Below are 16,983 nucleotides of genomic sequence, written 5' to 3'. Positions count from 1 at the left end.
ACTACAAACAAAAATGAGATTTTTTTTTTTTTTTTCAATAATTTGTCTGACTTGAAAATCAAAATTCAGCATTATTTTCTAAGGAAATAAAACCTGCACACACAAAGTCAGCTATATTTTGTCTTTGCCTGTCATCTCATTCTTTAGAAAAAACCGATCCATCTTATAAGAATGGAGAAGATTACATAGACACAAACATAATTATCATTCAGTCTGTTTATTTCTCCATATTGCATTGGCAGGCCTGATACACTGTCACACAACCTGTTTGTAAGGATTCCTTGATGAGCACTCGCAAAACCAGATCCACTCTGCAAGTTAAACTCTTCCTGTCTTTCAAAAAAAAAAAAAAAAAAAAAAAGGCACCATGACGAGATGGAAAAAAAGGAACACATAATCTCAGATGCTCAGAGATATGTCGTACAGATGACCTGGATTTTAATGGCACACACAATAATACAGAGAAAAAACATCAACCAAACAAAATCTTAGGATGAATCTATTCAAATAATCAACAATATTTTAATGGTTTGATAAAGGAAGATAATCCACTGATTAGATACAGAGGTAGATTTCATATTCATCAGTTTTTAACACGTTTCGATTCTCACAGATCACAGAAAATCCAGAATGAGTTTGTGGGTCTAATAAACAACATAAACAAAACCATATGAGAAAAACGGTGAGAAAGTGTCCATAATGGTGTGAAATAAGAACAAATACATCCATTCACAGATAGAGAGTCAAAATACTGCACATTTTACAACATGTATGAATCTTTCAGAATGACTGTACGAGACTAAATCACATGCATAAATTACACACTCATACTGCAGACGATCCAACATTTATAACTCTTGACTCGTCTTTATGGCACAAACGGAGGGGGGAAACTTTCATAAAACCTTTGTCTTATTTATTTCTAATAGAGCTACACGTAGTCCTTGCTGCTGTCCACAGAGCGCGCCTTGGAGTACTTAACATCATAGTAATTCTCATCCCTGGGGGCACAGGAGCTGCAGAGGAGGCCTCCGCCCAGGAACAGCAGCCCCGCGGAGCCCCAGCCGATGTAGAGCGAGGCTCCCAGCTCCCTCCTCTGAGAGTTGGTCAGGACCGGGTTGTAGAAATCACGGATGATGGTGTTGGCGGTCCAGCAAACAGGTATGAGCACCAAGAGGCCTGCAATGAGGAAGATGACTCCAGAGGCAAGAGCCACTTTGCTTTTTTCTCTCTCGTCCTCCACAAAGTTGGTGTACTTGCCCCCAACCACGCTCAGCAGGATCCCGAAGACCCCAACGATGATGGTGATGATGACGAGTGCCCTGGCGGCCTGCAGATCTTGAGGCAAAGCCAGCAGAGAATCGTAGACTTTGCACTGCATTTGGCCTGTGCTCTGGGTCACACAGTTCATCCACAAACCCTCCCAGATCACCTGAGAAGTGACGATGTTGGCACCGATGAAGGCCGTGACTTTCCAGGTGGGGAGAGCGCAGATGACGATGCTCCCCAGAAAGCCAATGGTGGCCAGGACCAAACCCAGAATCTGTCTTCCACCGGACACCATGCTGAAGCTCTGCCGGTCCCTTCAAAGAGGCAAGACTGTTTGTTCTTCCGAGCTGGAGAGCTATTATCTGAGAGACAACAGAGCGGGTAGTGGTTTTTACGACCCACTCACAGGAGAAGTCGACAGTGGGGTTGAGAAGTCAGGGGAGGAGTTTTCTAGTGTTACCTCCAAGCTGAAACTGGTTTGAGAAGAAATCTCACCTAACCAGGTTTCTTCACAAAACCAGTGGAAAGGACAGCAGAGCTTCAGAGCCCCTAATGACAAAAACACAGAAATCCAGCACACAGACAAAATGTTTGTCAACAAGACACTGTCTTGTTCCGTAAATTTAAAAAGAAATCCGAAATCATCCACCAGAAATAAAGACATGCAGTATATGTTTGGATTATAAACATTTTACAAAGAGGGACTTAAAGTATGAATTTTGATCCCTTAAGAGAAACCTTTTTACAGTTTATAAACCAAGATTGCCACAGAGCATTGGCATTTTGTCAGTGTTGATCACCAGTGTCTCTGAAATGTGTGGGAGTAACTGACAGTAACACACAAATCCTCAAAACAAATAGTTTGTGATAGTTTCCAGACAGAGCACATGACTTCTCAAATGATTGCATTGCCAATCGATACTAGTTGAGTTTGATGACATGCAGGTGTTTCAATCTACAACTTCCTGCAGGGAAACTCCCACTTCTCCTCCTGGCAGTGGTGAATCAACTACACAGCACCACATCAACAGAACCTTTGAATCTGGTCAGTGTTCAGTTCACTGTGTTGAGGGCAGATATTTGCTGAACTGTCCTGCAAGTGTCTTTAGACATAAATCTGAGGAGTACTCCAGGTGATCCTGATTCAGAGCCTGACTTTCACTAACTAAAAAACCATGAATAACAACTTATGAAGTATAAAATATTTAAAATTCCCTTTGGTGTACTGTGAATTATTCTCGTAAATCTCACTGTACTCTTTACTAAACTGTACTCTTTTGGCTAGGTTGGTACTAGATTGGATCAGCTGGAGATATACATAGTCTAAACTCTACTGTTGCTGTGGTGATTGATTGCTTAACTGTTAATTAACTTGTCCTTGACACTAACCCCAACCTTAATCATCCCATAATCTAACAACCAATCACAGGCAAAGTGTCCCTCCTGTTTATGGAATCTGGCACTAATTGTGACCATTGGTCAGCCAAATGTTGCAAGTTCTTGTATCTGTTTCAAATTAAATGCCCTTATTTAAAATTAAAAGCCCTCCAGTGTTTCATACATGGTCCAGACATATACTATGTTTTGACCAGGTCTTGTTATGTAATAACGGAAATGTTTGTTTGTATTTGTATTTCATGAATTTGTGGTGGTCTTAATGGGTTTGTTCACAGAAGTAGGCATTCATTAACATTTAGATAGAAAAGATCAGTGACCACATTTAATAACTAAGTGATTCCTGAACAGCTAAAGATCCAGATCTATTACATTAATATTGGACATTTGGCTTCATACTCATAAATAAGCCCCTCCCCTTATCTGGTGTCCCTGATCTGTTTGATGAATAACGACCAAGCATCCCCTGCTCAGATACTGACTGTGTCCCTTGAGGCTGATTATAAAGCCCAGCCACTCTTGGAGACAGGGAGTTATTGTTATGCACTTGGGCTACATGCTCTACCATCCTCCTCTGATCAAACATCTGAGGGGTGTTTGATGTTATTACATCAGACCTCAGAGTGGCTGAAAAGTCACTGAACTGAGAGCTGGAGTTGTACGGCATGTAGTAGTAGGAGGGTTGGGGTCTCTCCTTCTCCCCACAAATAAAGCAGATCAGAGCACCACCGAGCAGGAGCAGCACCGAGGAGGCCCAGCCTTTATAGATGGAGGTCCCCACCTCCCTTTTTACGGGAGCAGCCACCAAAGGATCATTGAAGAGCAAGGTGGTCACTCCTGCTGACCAGCTCACTGAAATCAGGCACAGGATGCCAGCCAGGACACACAGAGCTCTGCCAAGCAGACACGCCTGGAAAAACAATATACAGTATAGGCCTTTATAAAATTCATCAACATGCAGAATTGTTGATTATACCATACTATATTATTACGATGGCCTAGTTTTTGGTCACAGTTTCTTTTTGATAGTCACACTAAAAGAAACTAAACTTAGAAGTTTTTTTTAAATCCCACACATAATACTGTCATAATATTTTACATATACAGACCGTCAGCTGCTACATCATTTCACCATAAAAACTAGACAAGGTTTGTATGTGTTTTTTCTTTCACATCTCCAGATGAGTATGAGTGCCAGATTAGATTAGAGAAATATGACGTCACATGGAAGTACCGTTTGACACAAAAGTGTTTTTCTGGTGTGTAAATTAGGGGCATTTATTAGAGACAATGAGTCGTGCAAGTAGGCTCAACGTCATAGAGCACCTAAATGCTACTTCACTCTCAATAGTACAAAAACCTTGATTTTGACGTGATTTCACTGGTAATGTCATTTAATCATGCTTTAGTTAGTTTTGCAATACAAATAAGGTTACATTGTCATGAAGTCACTGGAAGACCTTGACGGTCATTTTGAGGAGTGTCACAAACAATAGATGTCTTTCTGTTTCTACTTTGATTTGGAATACCCAGTTAAAAGATTAATATAGTTATGATAGTCATTTTAATTATATAAATAAGGTGTTGGACTTAAATGCCCTGGGTTAACTGTGTGGGCAATAGATTGTCAACATGAGCCACCAAAACACAATCTAGACTGAAATGGTAATGACCTGAAGGTTCCTGCATTTTTACCAAATTTTTGAGTCTCTGCCTTTGAGATGTGTCAAAATCCAAATACCTTTACTATCTAATTTAATTTAATTCCTACATGATGCATATTTCAAAATAAATTTCTGTTAACTCAAGTACCACAAATTCACAAACAGGATCAACATCCTACAGTTTATTTCGCCAGGTATGAGATTAATTAAGCCCTGCCCTCCATTTTCATTGTCAGTACATTTTTGGGCTCAAACCGCCTGCTACAGTGCTACAGTATTACTACAGTGCTTCTCTGTAGGCCCAAAACACCGGATACACATGGTAAGAATAACTCCATTACCTTCTTTTTGGAGGAAGAAGTGGACGGAGGTTCGAGTAGGTCAGGTGGATCTCCGCTACAGTTGGCTATTCCTCCTCCTCCGAGGGTGATAATGAAGCCCAGAAGGCCGACAATGATGGAGATCAGTGTGAGGGGACGTCCCGCTTGGATGTCAGGGGTGAAAGTTACAGAGGTTGTGTGTCTCTTGCACTGCATCTGACCGGTTGCTTGCATGATGCAGTGTAACCACAGACCGTCCCAAACCTAAGACAGAGACACAGGAACTCTTCATTGAGATTTTAAAAGCCAAATAAGATTTAAATTGAGATATAATGGAGGAGGAATGATGCATAAACACTAAATTCCTGTTATTGGGTTGAGAAGCCGCTCATGTGCTCAGTTATTCTCAGAGGCAATGAAGTCTTTTACGTTTTGGTAAATAATATAATCCAGAATTATGACATGACAACATAATTTACATAATTTGCATTGTATATTTAATTTATACTGTTTCATTCGACCCTGCATGCTTCGCTGATTGTTAGGCCTTGTTTTCAATTACAAAATAGTCGAGCTGCTGGTCAACTTGATTGGAAATGATCAAAATCTGCGATGCATGTCGACTTACCGATTGTGCAGCCACAACATTTGCTCCCATAAAAGATGTCTCACGCCACATTGGGAGACCACATGTCAAACACACTCCTAAAACACCTAACAGACACAGCGCCAGGCCCCCAATCTGCCTGCATTGACCTCCCATTTAAAAACATACAGCTCTGCAGCAGTAAAGCAAAACCAGAGCCACAAGAAACAAGCCGAAACTGTCCACTGTGATTCCAGAAAAACAAGAATTCAGGCAGTTTTTCAGAGAAAATGATTAGACGGCATTTCTCTTGTCTTGCGCCAGTTGAAACAGAGAATAATGCTCTCTTCAGCTGGTTTGTTTTCCTGTTATGCTAAGTTGTCAGATGACACAAAGATCAACAGAAGTGGTCCAGAGAGGGGGAGCTTGTGAGCTGTCTGTAAGTAAATAAATATTCAAACACCTCTGAGCTTTTTGAAAATCAAGTTTTTCAGGCTTTTAGATACATGGAAACGGTTGATGTGGAGCCCTAAGCCTGTTTTCTCAAACTTGAATTATGCTAAATAAATGTGAATGAGACAAATGATGCAGAACTTAAAAAATACAAATGTACATAAATAATTTATTGGTTTGTTAAGATACGAAACAAATCACAGTTTTGTCCTTTTGATGTGGCAAAACATCCCCAGCAACTGAACAACTTTGCAATCATATACTTCAATTAGTCACTGACTAACACAATGATTCAATAGTTAATTTGATAAACAATAATAATATCTTTTCATTATCCTGATTGATTTATTCTGCTTCAATTTGCTGAAAGTCCAAATTCATTGCAAAAATAAAGTTTGTCACTACACAAGCAGTTAAAAACAGAATACTGTAGAAGATTATGGTTAAACATCATATTTGATAGTCTTAGAAATTATCATTATTCTTGTAGCATTAATGATTTATGCTATACGTACAAAAGTGCTTCACATAATCTCAGATATCCGCATTAAGAGACATCTATTTTATTCAGCTTTATTTTTCCTTTACATCTTAAAACACAACATAAAAACTGCTTGGCCTGTGTGTGCAGTTTATTATACACTTCAATATGCAACATTTTCTACACTGATTTGAAACTGGTTTGTTAAAAAAAATTCATATAGTGCAATTAAAGTTGAAATAAATGAAGAAAATAGAGCTCTAATCAAAGCCCAAAACAAATAAAGTCAATCACAGTAAACACATCATTGTCCATGTTCCACTACTGAATTGATGGTACTGTCCAGTTCATTTTGTCTTCTTCTCGTCCTCAGCATCTGTAGGTGCTACACAGCACCCCTCCTCCAATGACGAGCAGAGCTCCAGACGCCCAGCCCACATAAATGGAGGCCCCCAGCTCTCCCCTCCTCTCCGCTGTGGCCACGGGGTTGTAAAAGCCTGTGATGATGCTGTAAGCTGACCAGCTGACAGGAATAATACACAGCAGCCCTGCTAATATAAACACCACGCCTCCAGCCACGCCAACATTGACTTTGGTCCGCCAGTCGTCACGAAAGAAGTTGGTGTAGCGGGCCCCGACCACAGTGAGCCCGATGGCCACCACGCCGACAGCAATGGAGACGCAGATCAGAGCCCTGGAGGCCTGCAGGTCTTGTGGTAGAGCCAGAATAGAGTCATAGGCTTTACACTGAGAGTGACCCGTGCTCTGGATCACACAATTCATCCATAAACCTTCCCAGAAGACCTGAGAGGTGATGATGTTTGACCCAACAAAGGCCGTCACCTTCCACATGGGCAGCCCACAGATAAGGATGGTGCCAAAAAAGCCGATGATTGCCAAACACACACCAACCAGCTGAGTGTGCATGTTGTCAAAAACAATCCACACAATGAATTTAAGTTTGTCACAAAGTCAAAACAAAAAAGCTACAAAAATCAACCCTCAGTTGAGACCATTTTTACTTCAATCTTTCCCTCGGCTGTAAACGCGACTCGTTGTGTTTTGCTGAATGGTTTTGCGCTGCAGGTATGAGAATAGCAACAGGGAGGGGACTCGCTAGTTTGTGTATCAGGTTTCCTGCTTGTCCTGATTCCTGCTGGCCCTGAAAGAGAAGGAGGGGAAAGCTTTTGACAAAAGCCACCGTGTTTGAAAAAGGTTTTGTGATCCAAAACAAAAGGCTTTGATCACAAATCTTAAACACATTGAAACACATGTTAATCATGGCCGGCAATGTAAAGACAAAAATGCACATTTGGTCAGGTTGGATTTTACATAAAAACCCATTTAAAGCTCAGTTTCAGGGTTCTGCATCTGCTTCCCTGTCACAGAGCCATCGGTAATGTGATTAGTAAAACCTCTTCTGAAAAAGGGCTTTTCACATGTGTGAATTAATGGTCGTTACTCTTCTCTCATGTTGCCTTATTTAAAATTAGGATCAAATCAAAGATCATTCTAGTCTGGATCACTCAAGTGATAGACTATAAACTTATGACCAGACAATTTAGTTGCCATGTCTGCTGAACTACCTTCTTTCCCAGCCAAAATGATACATTTGCCAAATATAAACTTAACAATTTCAATTTCTAGTAGTGCTAGGTCAGAGGCATTTCCTTGTAGTATGGACGAGGTTGTCAACTTTTTCCAACATGTAGAAAAGCGGGGGAGGGGAGGGGCCAGTTCAAGACCAAATCACCACTTTAAAATACTGGGAACCACACAAACAAGAACACAGGGATTAGAGGCAAGAAATTTTATTAAAAATCATTAGTAAAAGGCTGACATTAAAAACATTACTTGAAGTACATATCAGTTTCCTGGAGCAAGAGACTTTCAGTCACTTCAAACATAGGCTGTTCCGCTGGCTGTTGAGCGCGGGCCTATGTATTTGACGGTCGAGCGATCTCTTTCCTTGATCTGCTGACACTGCAAGCAGAGAAGAACCCCTCCGAACAACAGGAATCCTGCTGATCCCCAGCCGATGAACAGCGACATGCCGAGCTCCCTTCTCTGTGCGTCGCTTACAGTGGGGTTGTAGAACATTCTGATGATCACGTGGGCAGACCAAGTCACCGGGAGGAGGCACAGGATGCTCCCGACAACCAAGAACACCCCCCCAGCAATGGCTACCTTCTTCTTGGACTTCTCTTCTTCAATGCAGTTGGTGCACCTTCCCCCTGCGACAGAAAGCACGAGTCCCAAGAAGGCAATGAAGATGGAGATCACAACCAGGGCCCTCGCCACCCGCAGGTCTTGGGGCAGAGCCAGCATGGAGTTGTGGATCTTGCACTGCATCTGTCCTGTGCTCTGTTTCACGCAGTTCATCCACAGGCCCTCCCAGAAGACCTGTGCCGTCAAAATGTTGTTCCCAACAAAAGCAGACACTTTCCACATTGGCAGGGCACAGGTAATGATGTCACACAAAAAGCCAAGGGATGCCAAAAAGATGCCACACAGCTGGACACCTGCAGAAGTCATTTTGTCTCACGTAGAAAGAATCAGCTGCAGCAGAAAATAACTATTGAGAGTTAGCTCTCACCTGTAGCTTTTATATCCACATGGTATATGCTGTGGTTTCTCCTGATTGGGTGTTCAAAATTTGTCAAACTGAAAACACCTGTGGCTGTTAAATTAGTCCCAGGTTGCGAACAACACCCTGGTAAAAGCTGAGACCTGTGGAAATTGAAATATTGTAATTTTTTTGAAGGATTTGTTTGGGGAAAGTGCAGCTGTCCATAGATTACATATTTAGCTTCAAATAAAATTACAAACTTTTATTAGAAAAATGTATTAATCAGGTTTAAAATATATTCACCAATTTGGTATTATGTTTTATTAATTTGAAACATTCATTATTCATTTTTCTTTTTAAATCACCAGACTCACTGCATACTTTCTTTTAAAAAAATATTTTGTGTTATTTTGAATGAACTGGGATTTTTTTTTTTTTAAGTGCCTGTGATGATTTTGCTCTGACTATTTGCTCATTTAAAAATCCGGCTTGGGAAGAAATGTGACATTAAATGATGCATGTCCACATAAATTTGTGTTACTGCCAAGGTGTAATATGTAAAACCAATGAACATAATATTTTATTGATGACCTCCTGGTTAACTCCTCATTTCATGTTCTTTTACCAGTGCAGCAATTAAGCTGAGTGATTGCAGCTGTGCTAATTATCCAGCGAGCCTCAGCTGACCTGTTGGATTGAGTTTTCTTAGTGTGTACACAACGTTAAAATGAACAAAGCTAAATATATCAAAACAGACAAAGGGAAAATGTGAAGGAATTTCCAACAGATATTCCATGGGAAACAATGGTAGTGATAAATGGTGATATCTTACACATAAAAACACAACTTTAAGCTTTATACGTTAAACTTTCAGCAAATAAAGTGCAAATATGTTGAATTAGGTATTTCTTTCCCCCTGCAGTTCTATGAAATGAGCTCAAGCTTTTTGTTTAGTATACAGCCTCACTGAGCCACTTGTCTGAAGATAAATATTTCTCTTCTATGCCTTTAGCTGGTTTCATAATCTGTTAGTTGTGTGCAGTAATCCTCTCCTATCTGGTATTTTAGTGGTTAATGTGACAGTTTTAATACTATTTGTATATTTAATTTCCCCTTGAATTTAAATGTGTGGATATAATTTTTTTTTTTTACCAAATCAACATTTCTACTTTTTCTGACTGGCATAACTTCCCAATATTTCCACACATCCAGTAGCAATGGAAAAATCTGGCCTGATTAGAAATCACTGCTCCTGAAAAAGTTTTATTATCCCACTACTGCAACATTTGTTTGTAAAGGAATTTGAAGTTCATGATTTAGAGTATCTTTTTTTCCATAAAGTGCTATTTTCATGTTTCACTTTTGGACACCCAAGCTTTTGAACCACACCGTTACAGCTTCTTTTCTTCCTCTGAGCTCTGCTGAGGCCTCTTTGTTGGAGAGACACCTCTGAACTCAAAGGCAGCATGATGGATGTTTATATCTGAGCAATAGAGCCAGAGCCCACCCAGAGGAGGGGAGAACTTCGGGGCATTTGTAGGTCATATAAAACTTCCCCATAGACGAAGAGAACTTTTAATCGGCAGCCCAGCAAGGAACTGAGACACAAGGAGAAAAAGAAGGAAACTGCAATGGCATCTTTAGGGCTGCAGATTCTGGGTGTCGGGCTGGCAGTGCTCGGATGGATTGGAAACATACTGATCTGCATGTTGCCCCTGTGGAAGGTGTCTGCTTTCATTGGGAACAACATTGTGGTGGCTCAGACCATCTGGGAAGGACTGTGGATGACCTGCGTGGTGCAGAGCACAGGCCAAATGCAGTGTAAGGTCTACGACTCCCTTCTGGCCCTGCCTGCGGACCTCCAGGCGGCCCGGGCCATGGTCGTCATCGCCATCCTGTTCTCCCTGTTCGGCCTTCTGCTTTCTGTGGTCGGAGGCAAATGCACCACCTGTGTTGGGGACAAAGTAGCAAAAGCCAGAGTGGCCATCTCTGCTGGTGTTTTCTTCATCCTGAGTGGAGCTCTCTGTCTTGTGACCGTGTCTCTGCCTGCGAATACGATCATAAAGGACTTCTACAACCCCATGATTCCTGATGCTCAGAGGAGGGAGCTGGGCGCCTGTTTGTACATGGGCTGGGGAGCAGCAGGACTACTACTGATTGGTGGTGCTCTCCTCTGTTGTCAGTGCCCGTCAGGAAGAGACCGCTATAATGGAGCAAAGTACTCCCCGCCGAAATCCACAACTCCCGGGAAGGAGTTTGTCTGAGCTGCTGCTCATGTAAATGAGCAGGATTTGCATTGTGACTAAAGTCTGTAGACTAACACACTGTGGCCTTCTGTCTCTAAAAGGTATATGAGACACTAAGGTATTCATCATGTTAGATTATCGCAGCATGGGTTTAGGTTTTCAGTTATTTTTGTAACTCATTCTTTGTTTTGTATGGTGATTTCAATATTAATCGCAACTCCTCTGATGTTTTCATGAACTTTTTGGCAACATAAGCACTTCAGAAAGGTTCATGTATATTTGTTATATGAGATGTATTTTACATTTTTTGTTTTGTTGATCATTCAAACAATAAACATTATTTTTGTCCACAATGTTGTGTGAACTTTAACAAAGTACCTTTAATTACATGCACTTTAGGTAAGTTTTCCCACTTCCCTTGAGAACAATCATTCGACGCTACATTTCAGAGTAATATTGTATTATTTAATATTTATTTGATGGTTCTAGTTTTTTATTACTTTAAAGACTAAGTTTTTCACGGTATAATGAACATAAAAAAATATGCATCATTATTAATTAGACTACAAAACAGTAGGGTGTAAGGACAGTGGGTGTTGAATACATAAAATTGTCCAACTTTGCTCCGCTACAGTGAGCTAAAACATTTAAATGCAGGTTAAACATTCATATATCAGACAGAATAATCCAATACTGACATGCATTGACTGAGGCCATTCTGCATAATGTGTACATTTACATTTGAGGCCTCAAATTAATTTATTTTTGTGGATAATAGCTCTGTACTTTTGCAGAATAATAAGTAATATTTTGGTACAGTACTTTTACTCGTAATTAACTATTTTTATATTTTTGTATTGCTCCTTTTACCAAGGTAAAAAAAATCTGACTGGCCTGATTTCAGCCAAGAGGGCAAAATGGACACCGAAACAATGGTTAAAAATTACAGGGTCGTATTGTTTTTTCTTGCCAGACTGCATTCAAACAGAAATTCAGTAAACAAAAGGAAAACCATTGAGGGGGTTTAGGATATATCGTCCTGACAGGACTTGGCAGATGTGCTCTGACTGGGCAAAGTGTAAATATCCATTCTCTGCAGATATAAGACTGTTCCTTAGCAACATGAATCCAAGCATACACTGCGCACTGTTGTCTCTGTCGGTGACATCCATTTTACTCAGGACAGAAACTGTAAATTACAGACTCGATACAAGGGCGGTTCATTACAGCATGGCAAACATCTCGACCAGATACAGTAAAATTCCCAGGAGTTGACTCCCCTGAATTCCTGAACGCCGCAGTGAGAAGTACAGTTTCAGTTTTATTACGGTGTGTCTGCAACTGCAGTGACCTCGAGAAAAACTACCCAGCAGGATGAAAAAATAAGCTTTATTTCTGACATCTAAAAGACAGTTGAAAATCCAGCAGAGATCATTATATTATCAAACAGATAAGTAATTGTTTTTGTCTAATCTCAGAGTGAGCTTTTTGAAAAAATCTGCATTCAATTGGTTTTCATAATTGTTCTGGGTTGCAACTCATGCAACAGTTAAATTGGGGAAATTTAAGAAAGACCATTTGTATCACACTATTCAATGAGAGTATGTCGAGACTGTGTTGACTCACAGTAGGGAAAATATTCATTTTTGAAAAATAGGAACTGAGAAAATGTATTTGAAAGGTTTTCACTACCTAAAATAACTTAAATGTTCCTTTATAAAAAAAAAAAAATCATTCAAATTTAGAAACTGAGGGGAAGAATTGTCCTTAATCAACCAAAAGCTAAATTAAGTGTTGTCTTCTTTTTTCTTACTTTCTTTAACTTTAGCAACATCATTTTTTTTAGCACTCTGGGAATGGATCTGTTGTTGCTCCTTTTATTTTAGAAAAACCTCTGGAACTGAAACACTCACACATAGTCCACATTTGAAGATGCGGTTCTTGCAGGGGCGAACTTGGCAGGTATGTAGGGTCTTTCGTCTTTTGGGGGGCAGTTGTTGCAGAGCAGGCCTCCTCCCAGCAGCAGCAGCCCCGTAGAGCCCCAGCCGATATACAGTGCAGCTCCGAGCTCCCTTCTTTGAGCCGCGATCACCATGGGGTTATAAAAGTCCCTGATGACTGCATGAGCTGACCACGACACCGGAATCATGATCAGCAAGGCAGCTATGATGAATATCACTCCAGACATGATGCAGGCTTTGGCTTTGGCCACTTCGTCCTCCATGCAGTTGGTGCACTTCCCTCCAATCACGGCCATGAGGACGCCGAACACCCCGATGATGACAGAGATGATCACCATGGCCCTGGCAGCCTGCAGGTCTTGAGGCAGAGCCAGCATGGAGTCGTACACCTTGCACTGCATCTGCCCCGTGCTTTGGACCACGCAGGTCATCCAAAGGCCATCCCAGATCACCTGGGCGGTGACGATGTTTGCCCCGACGAAAGCGGTGACTCTCCACATGGGCAGAGCGCAGGTGATAATGGTGCCCAGCCAACCAATGAAGGCCAGCAGCACTCCCATGATCTGGAGGCCCTGAGAAGCCATAGTTATGTTGCTGCAGCCAGGATTCTGCTCAGTAAACTAGGAGAAAGAAAAGGTTGCTCGAACAGAAGTCTTCGCGTCTTGATGATTATCAGACTCCAAATGCATAAAAAATGCTGCAGACTTCCTGTTTTTGGGGTCTTAAATATTGCGCCGTCACTTCTGCTTGAGGATGTGTTGGCTCTGCTCTGATGCTGAGGTCCCACTGTGAGAACATAACTGCCTCCTGTTATGGTTCAAACTTTCAGGGTGGAGTTTCTCTCCCACCAGACAAAGAGAGAAAGCTGAGACCTGATATCCACAACTCTTGTTCTCTCTCTGTTCATTGTTCCCACACATACAAGCTTTGTTACCTCAAGCAAGCCTTCAAGAGTGGAGACAATGGGCCTAGATCCCAGCTGTGCTCGCACACACACACACACACACACACACACACACACACACACATACACACACACACACACACAAAGCTACACACAAAGGTGTGGTCAAGCTGATCTCCAGAGTTTTTGTCAGTGTGTTCAGCTAAAACAGACGAAATATGGGAATATTCTAAGAGAAAGAAAACATTTACAAAAGCCAATTTTGATTCAGACAACAGAGAACTAACCTCTAAGTTGTTCTTATATTTACTTTGGGCTTGTGTGTAATACTGAAGATAATGCAATGGAGTAAAGGCTCTTAGAGGAAGGAAATGCTGTTCACTTTACCTCAAAACAGATACCAACAGCTGATAACTACTGCAGTAAAACCTCAGGGAGGTGAACGTTTCCTTTTCAATATTTATTCTCTTAACAAATTAAAAGATGGTCCTGTGAGTCCACACAAAGTCCAAGCACCTTTGCCTTCCAGCTCACAGTTTGAACAAAGCAAAGGTTCCATCCATCTTGCCTCTTTTGTTTTCTGCCACACCTAAACCTGATCAACAAGAAAGTCAGACAATAGATGCCTCTTAAATGCTGTAAGGGTATTTTCAAAGGGATCCTTGTTTTGAATATAATTCTGAGGCAAATGCAGACTTATTTATCAATAAATGTGCAAAAAGTATAATTAATGTTCAAAGCAGTGAATATAAAGTTTAATGAAATATTTCTTGTAAAATATTAATGTTTCATTTAAAAAACCTTTGAATGGATCATGTATGTTGTGTGATAATAAAAAGCAAGTGATTTCGGATTCGTAAACAATAAAAATATTTATTTACAGAACAACTGGCACATACTGAATTGCATACACATGATTCAAAACGATCCACATGCATAGTTACAAAAGTGAGTACTATAAAAAAAAAAAAAACTTAGGTTATACAATAAACATAGTACAATAAAAGACTTACAATCTTCAACAACCAGACATATACAGGAAATTAAAATTAAAGTGAACTTCTCCTTTGGGTGTGATTCCTTTCTTTCTTCAAAATTCCTTTGAACACTCTCATGAGGAGTAAGGTTTTCATAAAATAACATCCTGAAATTTCAACACTCACAACCCAGCAGCACCAGTACATATGTCCCAGTAAATATTGATCTGTAGAAGCTGATTTCTAGAGCTGTTTCAGACATAGTCTTTCGTAGACGCTGGTGCCGAGGCTTCAGATCTGGCAGCTTTGTACCTTGTACTGTAGGAATCTTTATCTTCGCGAGGGCAGTTGCTGCAGAGCATCCCCCCTCCGATCAGCATCAAAGCAGCTGCTCCCCACCCAATGTAAAGCGCAGCGCCCAGCTCTCTCTTCTGAGCGCTGACCAGCACCGGGTTGTAGAAGTCCCGGATGATGGTGTGGGCCGTCCAGCAGACGGGGATGAGGCAGAGGACTCCAGCTGCGATAAACACGACTCCAGATGCAATGCCCACTTTGGCTTTAGATGCCGGGTCCTCCACACAGTTGGTGCATTTCCCCCCAGCTACGGCGAGCAGGATAGCCAAGATGCCCACCACAATGGCGATGACAATTAGGGCCCGGGCAGCCTGGAGGTCGGAGCTGAGGGCCAGCATGGAGTCGTAGACCTTACACTGCATCTGGCCCGTGCTCTGAACCACGCAGTTCATCCAGATACCTTCCCACGAGGTCTGCGAGGTGACGATGTTGCTGCCAATGAAAGCGGTGACCCTCCACATGGGAAGGGCACACACGAGGATGGCACCGATCCAGCCGATGATCCCCAGGGCCGTGCCCAGTATTTGGAACCCAGCAGACACCATTGTGGGCAGCGGATTTGTTTTTGCCTCAGTTGTTTCAAAAGAAACGTATTCCTCTTTTCAAAAGCTCTCTCTGTCTGCTGTAATTCTTCTTTTGGAGTGGTGTAGGCCCGTGGGCAGTTTTTTTTCTCCTTCTGTGATGGAGGCAAGTCCTCGTTTAGTCAGATGAGTTTGCTGAATGGGTGAGGATGCAGAGGGGAGCAGGTACAAATGCCGGAAGGAGGAGAGGCCGTGGAGACAAACAGCTCAACAGTCCCCTTTTTTTAGATCCACCTCCAAACTCCACAAGCCCAAAACCTGTTTACCCTCCCTCACCCAACCATCCTGTATTATTAGGTTTCAAAAAGGAAAACAGCTGAACCACCTTTGCATGTAGCACCACATGGAGAAGAACACACAAAATGTCCACACAGTATTAAACAATGTGTTAAAAAAGTTGAGGCTAAAAGGCTATTTTTTGTTTTAGCTTGTTTTTTTCTTTCCCCCTCCCGGTTTCACCTGAACCAGTAGGTGGGTGGAGTCATGTTCTGAGTGACACATGGCTCAGTCGGATTTCAATGACAAGCCCTGTGACGAAAACTTCAGGCTCACCAAATATGGGCTTGTGATCAGTGATTTTGTTGTGTTACACCTTCGCAAAGTATGAATGACGTGCTGCTGGAAACAAAAAAGAAAATCAGAATGTCCACTCTCAACTAATTAGCCCTGTGACAGACTTTTCAGGGAAATGTTACCGCAGTTTTATGGTATGAAGGGTGGTTGGGGTGGACGGTGGGCAAAGAAAACTCAGGAGTTTAATATCGGGGTTCACAGCACGAGATTCAAAGTCAGAAATAGATTATTACTGACTGGAGATGAAAAAAAATCAACCAGGAAAAATAACAATGCTAATTTCAACTGTAACTAATAATTCTAGACATGCGGGGGGCAAATACAGCTTGAAAAACCTTGCTCACATCTTTACACTTAGAATAATTTAATAAGGAGACACACAGCTTACTAGATGTAACCTTGTTCTGTTATAACGCAGGTTGATTCTTCCTCAGGTGATCATTATACACCTATATGATTTAATGAATGTCCCAGAGGTTTAATAATGAAAGACTTTCGGAAATGGTGTTTATGATGAAATCCACCTATGGTCGTTTTGTTACTGTAAGAAATTGAACTACTTTTCTCAAAAGGGACAAATATGATTTATTGGGAACAAAATAATGAAGTGAAAAAAATGTAGAGAGCTGAAGTCTAAAGTCAGAGTTCAG

The 16,983-nt window shown here is 41.3% G+C and overlaps 4 protein-coding genes across 4 annotated transcripts; 1 reads left to right on the top strand and 3 right to left on the bottom strand.

Annotated features, from left to right (window-relative positions):
- Positions 1-811: 811 nt before the first annotated feature.
- LOC138196297 (claudin-4-like) lies at positions 812-1,564 on the bottom strand. The gene has a single exon (XM_069146194.1). The coding sequence runs from the start codon at positions 1,562-1,564 to the stop codon at positions 932-934; it is 633 nt and encodes a 210-aa protein (XP_069002295.1). The 3' UTR covers positions 812-931.
- A 4,272-nt stretch (positions 1,565-5,836) lies between these two features.
- LOC138196290 (claudin-like protein ZF-A89) lies at positions 5,837-8,778 on the bottom strand. Its single transcript, XM_069146186.1, has 2 exons — positions 8,221-8,778; positions 5,837-7,098 (listed from the first exon to the last, which is right to left on the bottom strand). The coding sequence occupies exons 1-2, from the start codon at positions 8,701-8,703 to the stop codon at positions 6,538-6,540; spliced, it is 1,044 nt and encodes a 347-aa protein (XP_069002287.1). The 5' UTR covers positions 8,704-8,778; the 3' UTR covers positions 5,837-6,537.
- A 1,552-nt stretch (positions 8,779-10,330) lies between these two features.
- Positions 10,331-11,336, top strand: LOC138196291 (claudin-4-like). The gene has a single exon (XM_069146187.1). It carries the CDS (start codon positions 10,369-10,371, stop codon positions 10,999-11,001), a length of 633 nt encoding a protein of 210 aa, XP_069002288.1. The 5' UTR covers positions 10,331-10,368; the 3' UTR covers positions 11,002-11,336.
- Positions 11,337-11,477: 141 nt separating this feature from the next.
- LOC138196292 (claudin-4-like) lies at positions 11,478-15,924 on the bottom strand. Its single transcript, XM_069146188.1, has 2 exons — positions 15,249-15,924; positions 11,478-13,538 (listed from the first exon to the last, which is right to left on the bottom strand). Exons 1-2 carry the CDS (start codon positions 15,722-15,724, stop codon positions 12,893-12,895), a joined length of 1,122 nt encoding a protein of 373 aa, XP_069002289.1. The 5' UTR covers positions 15,725-15,924; the 3' UTR covers positions 11,478-12,892.
- Between the last annotated feature and the right edge of the window lie 1,059 nt (positions 15,925-16,983).

Source organism: Embiotoca jacksoni, unplaced genomic scaffold (assembly GCF_022577435.1).
Source record: "Embiotoca jacksoni isolate LCO1_2020_lvr unplaced genomic scaffold, fEmbJac1.0.p SCAF_13, whole genome shotgun sequence".
NCBI classification, from domain to species: Eukaryota; Metazoa; Chordata; class Actinopteri; family Embiotocidae; genus Embiotoca; species Embiotoca jacksoni.
The sequence above is the reverse complement of the archived record's forward strand: the minus strand, read 5'-3'. Positions and strand labels throughout refer to the sequence as shown.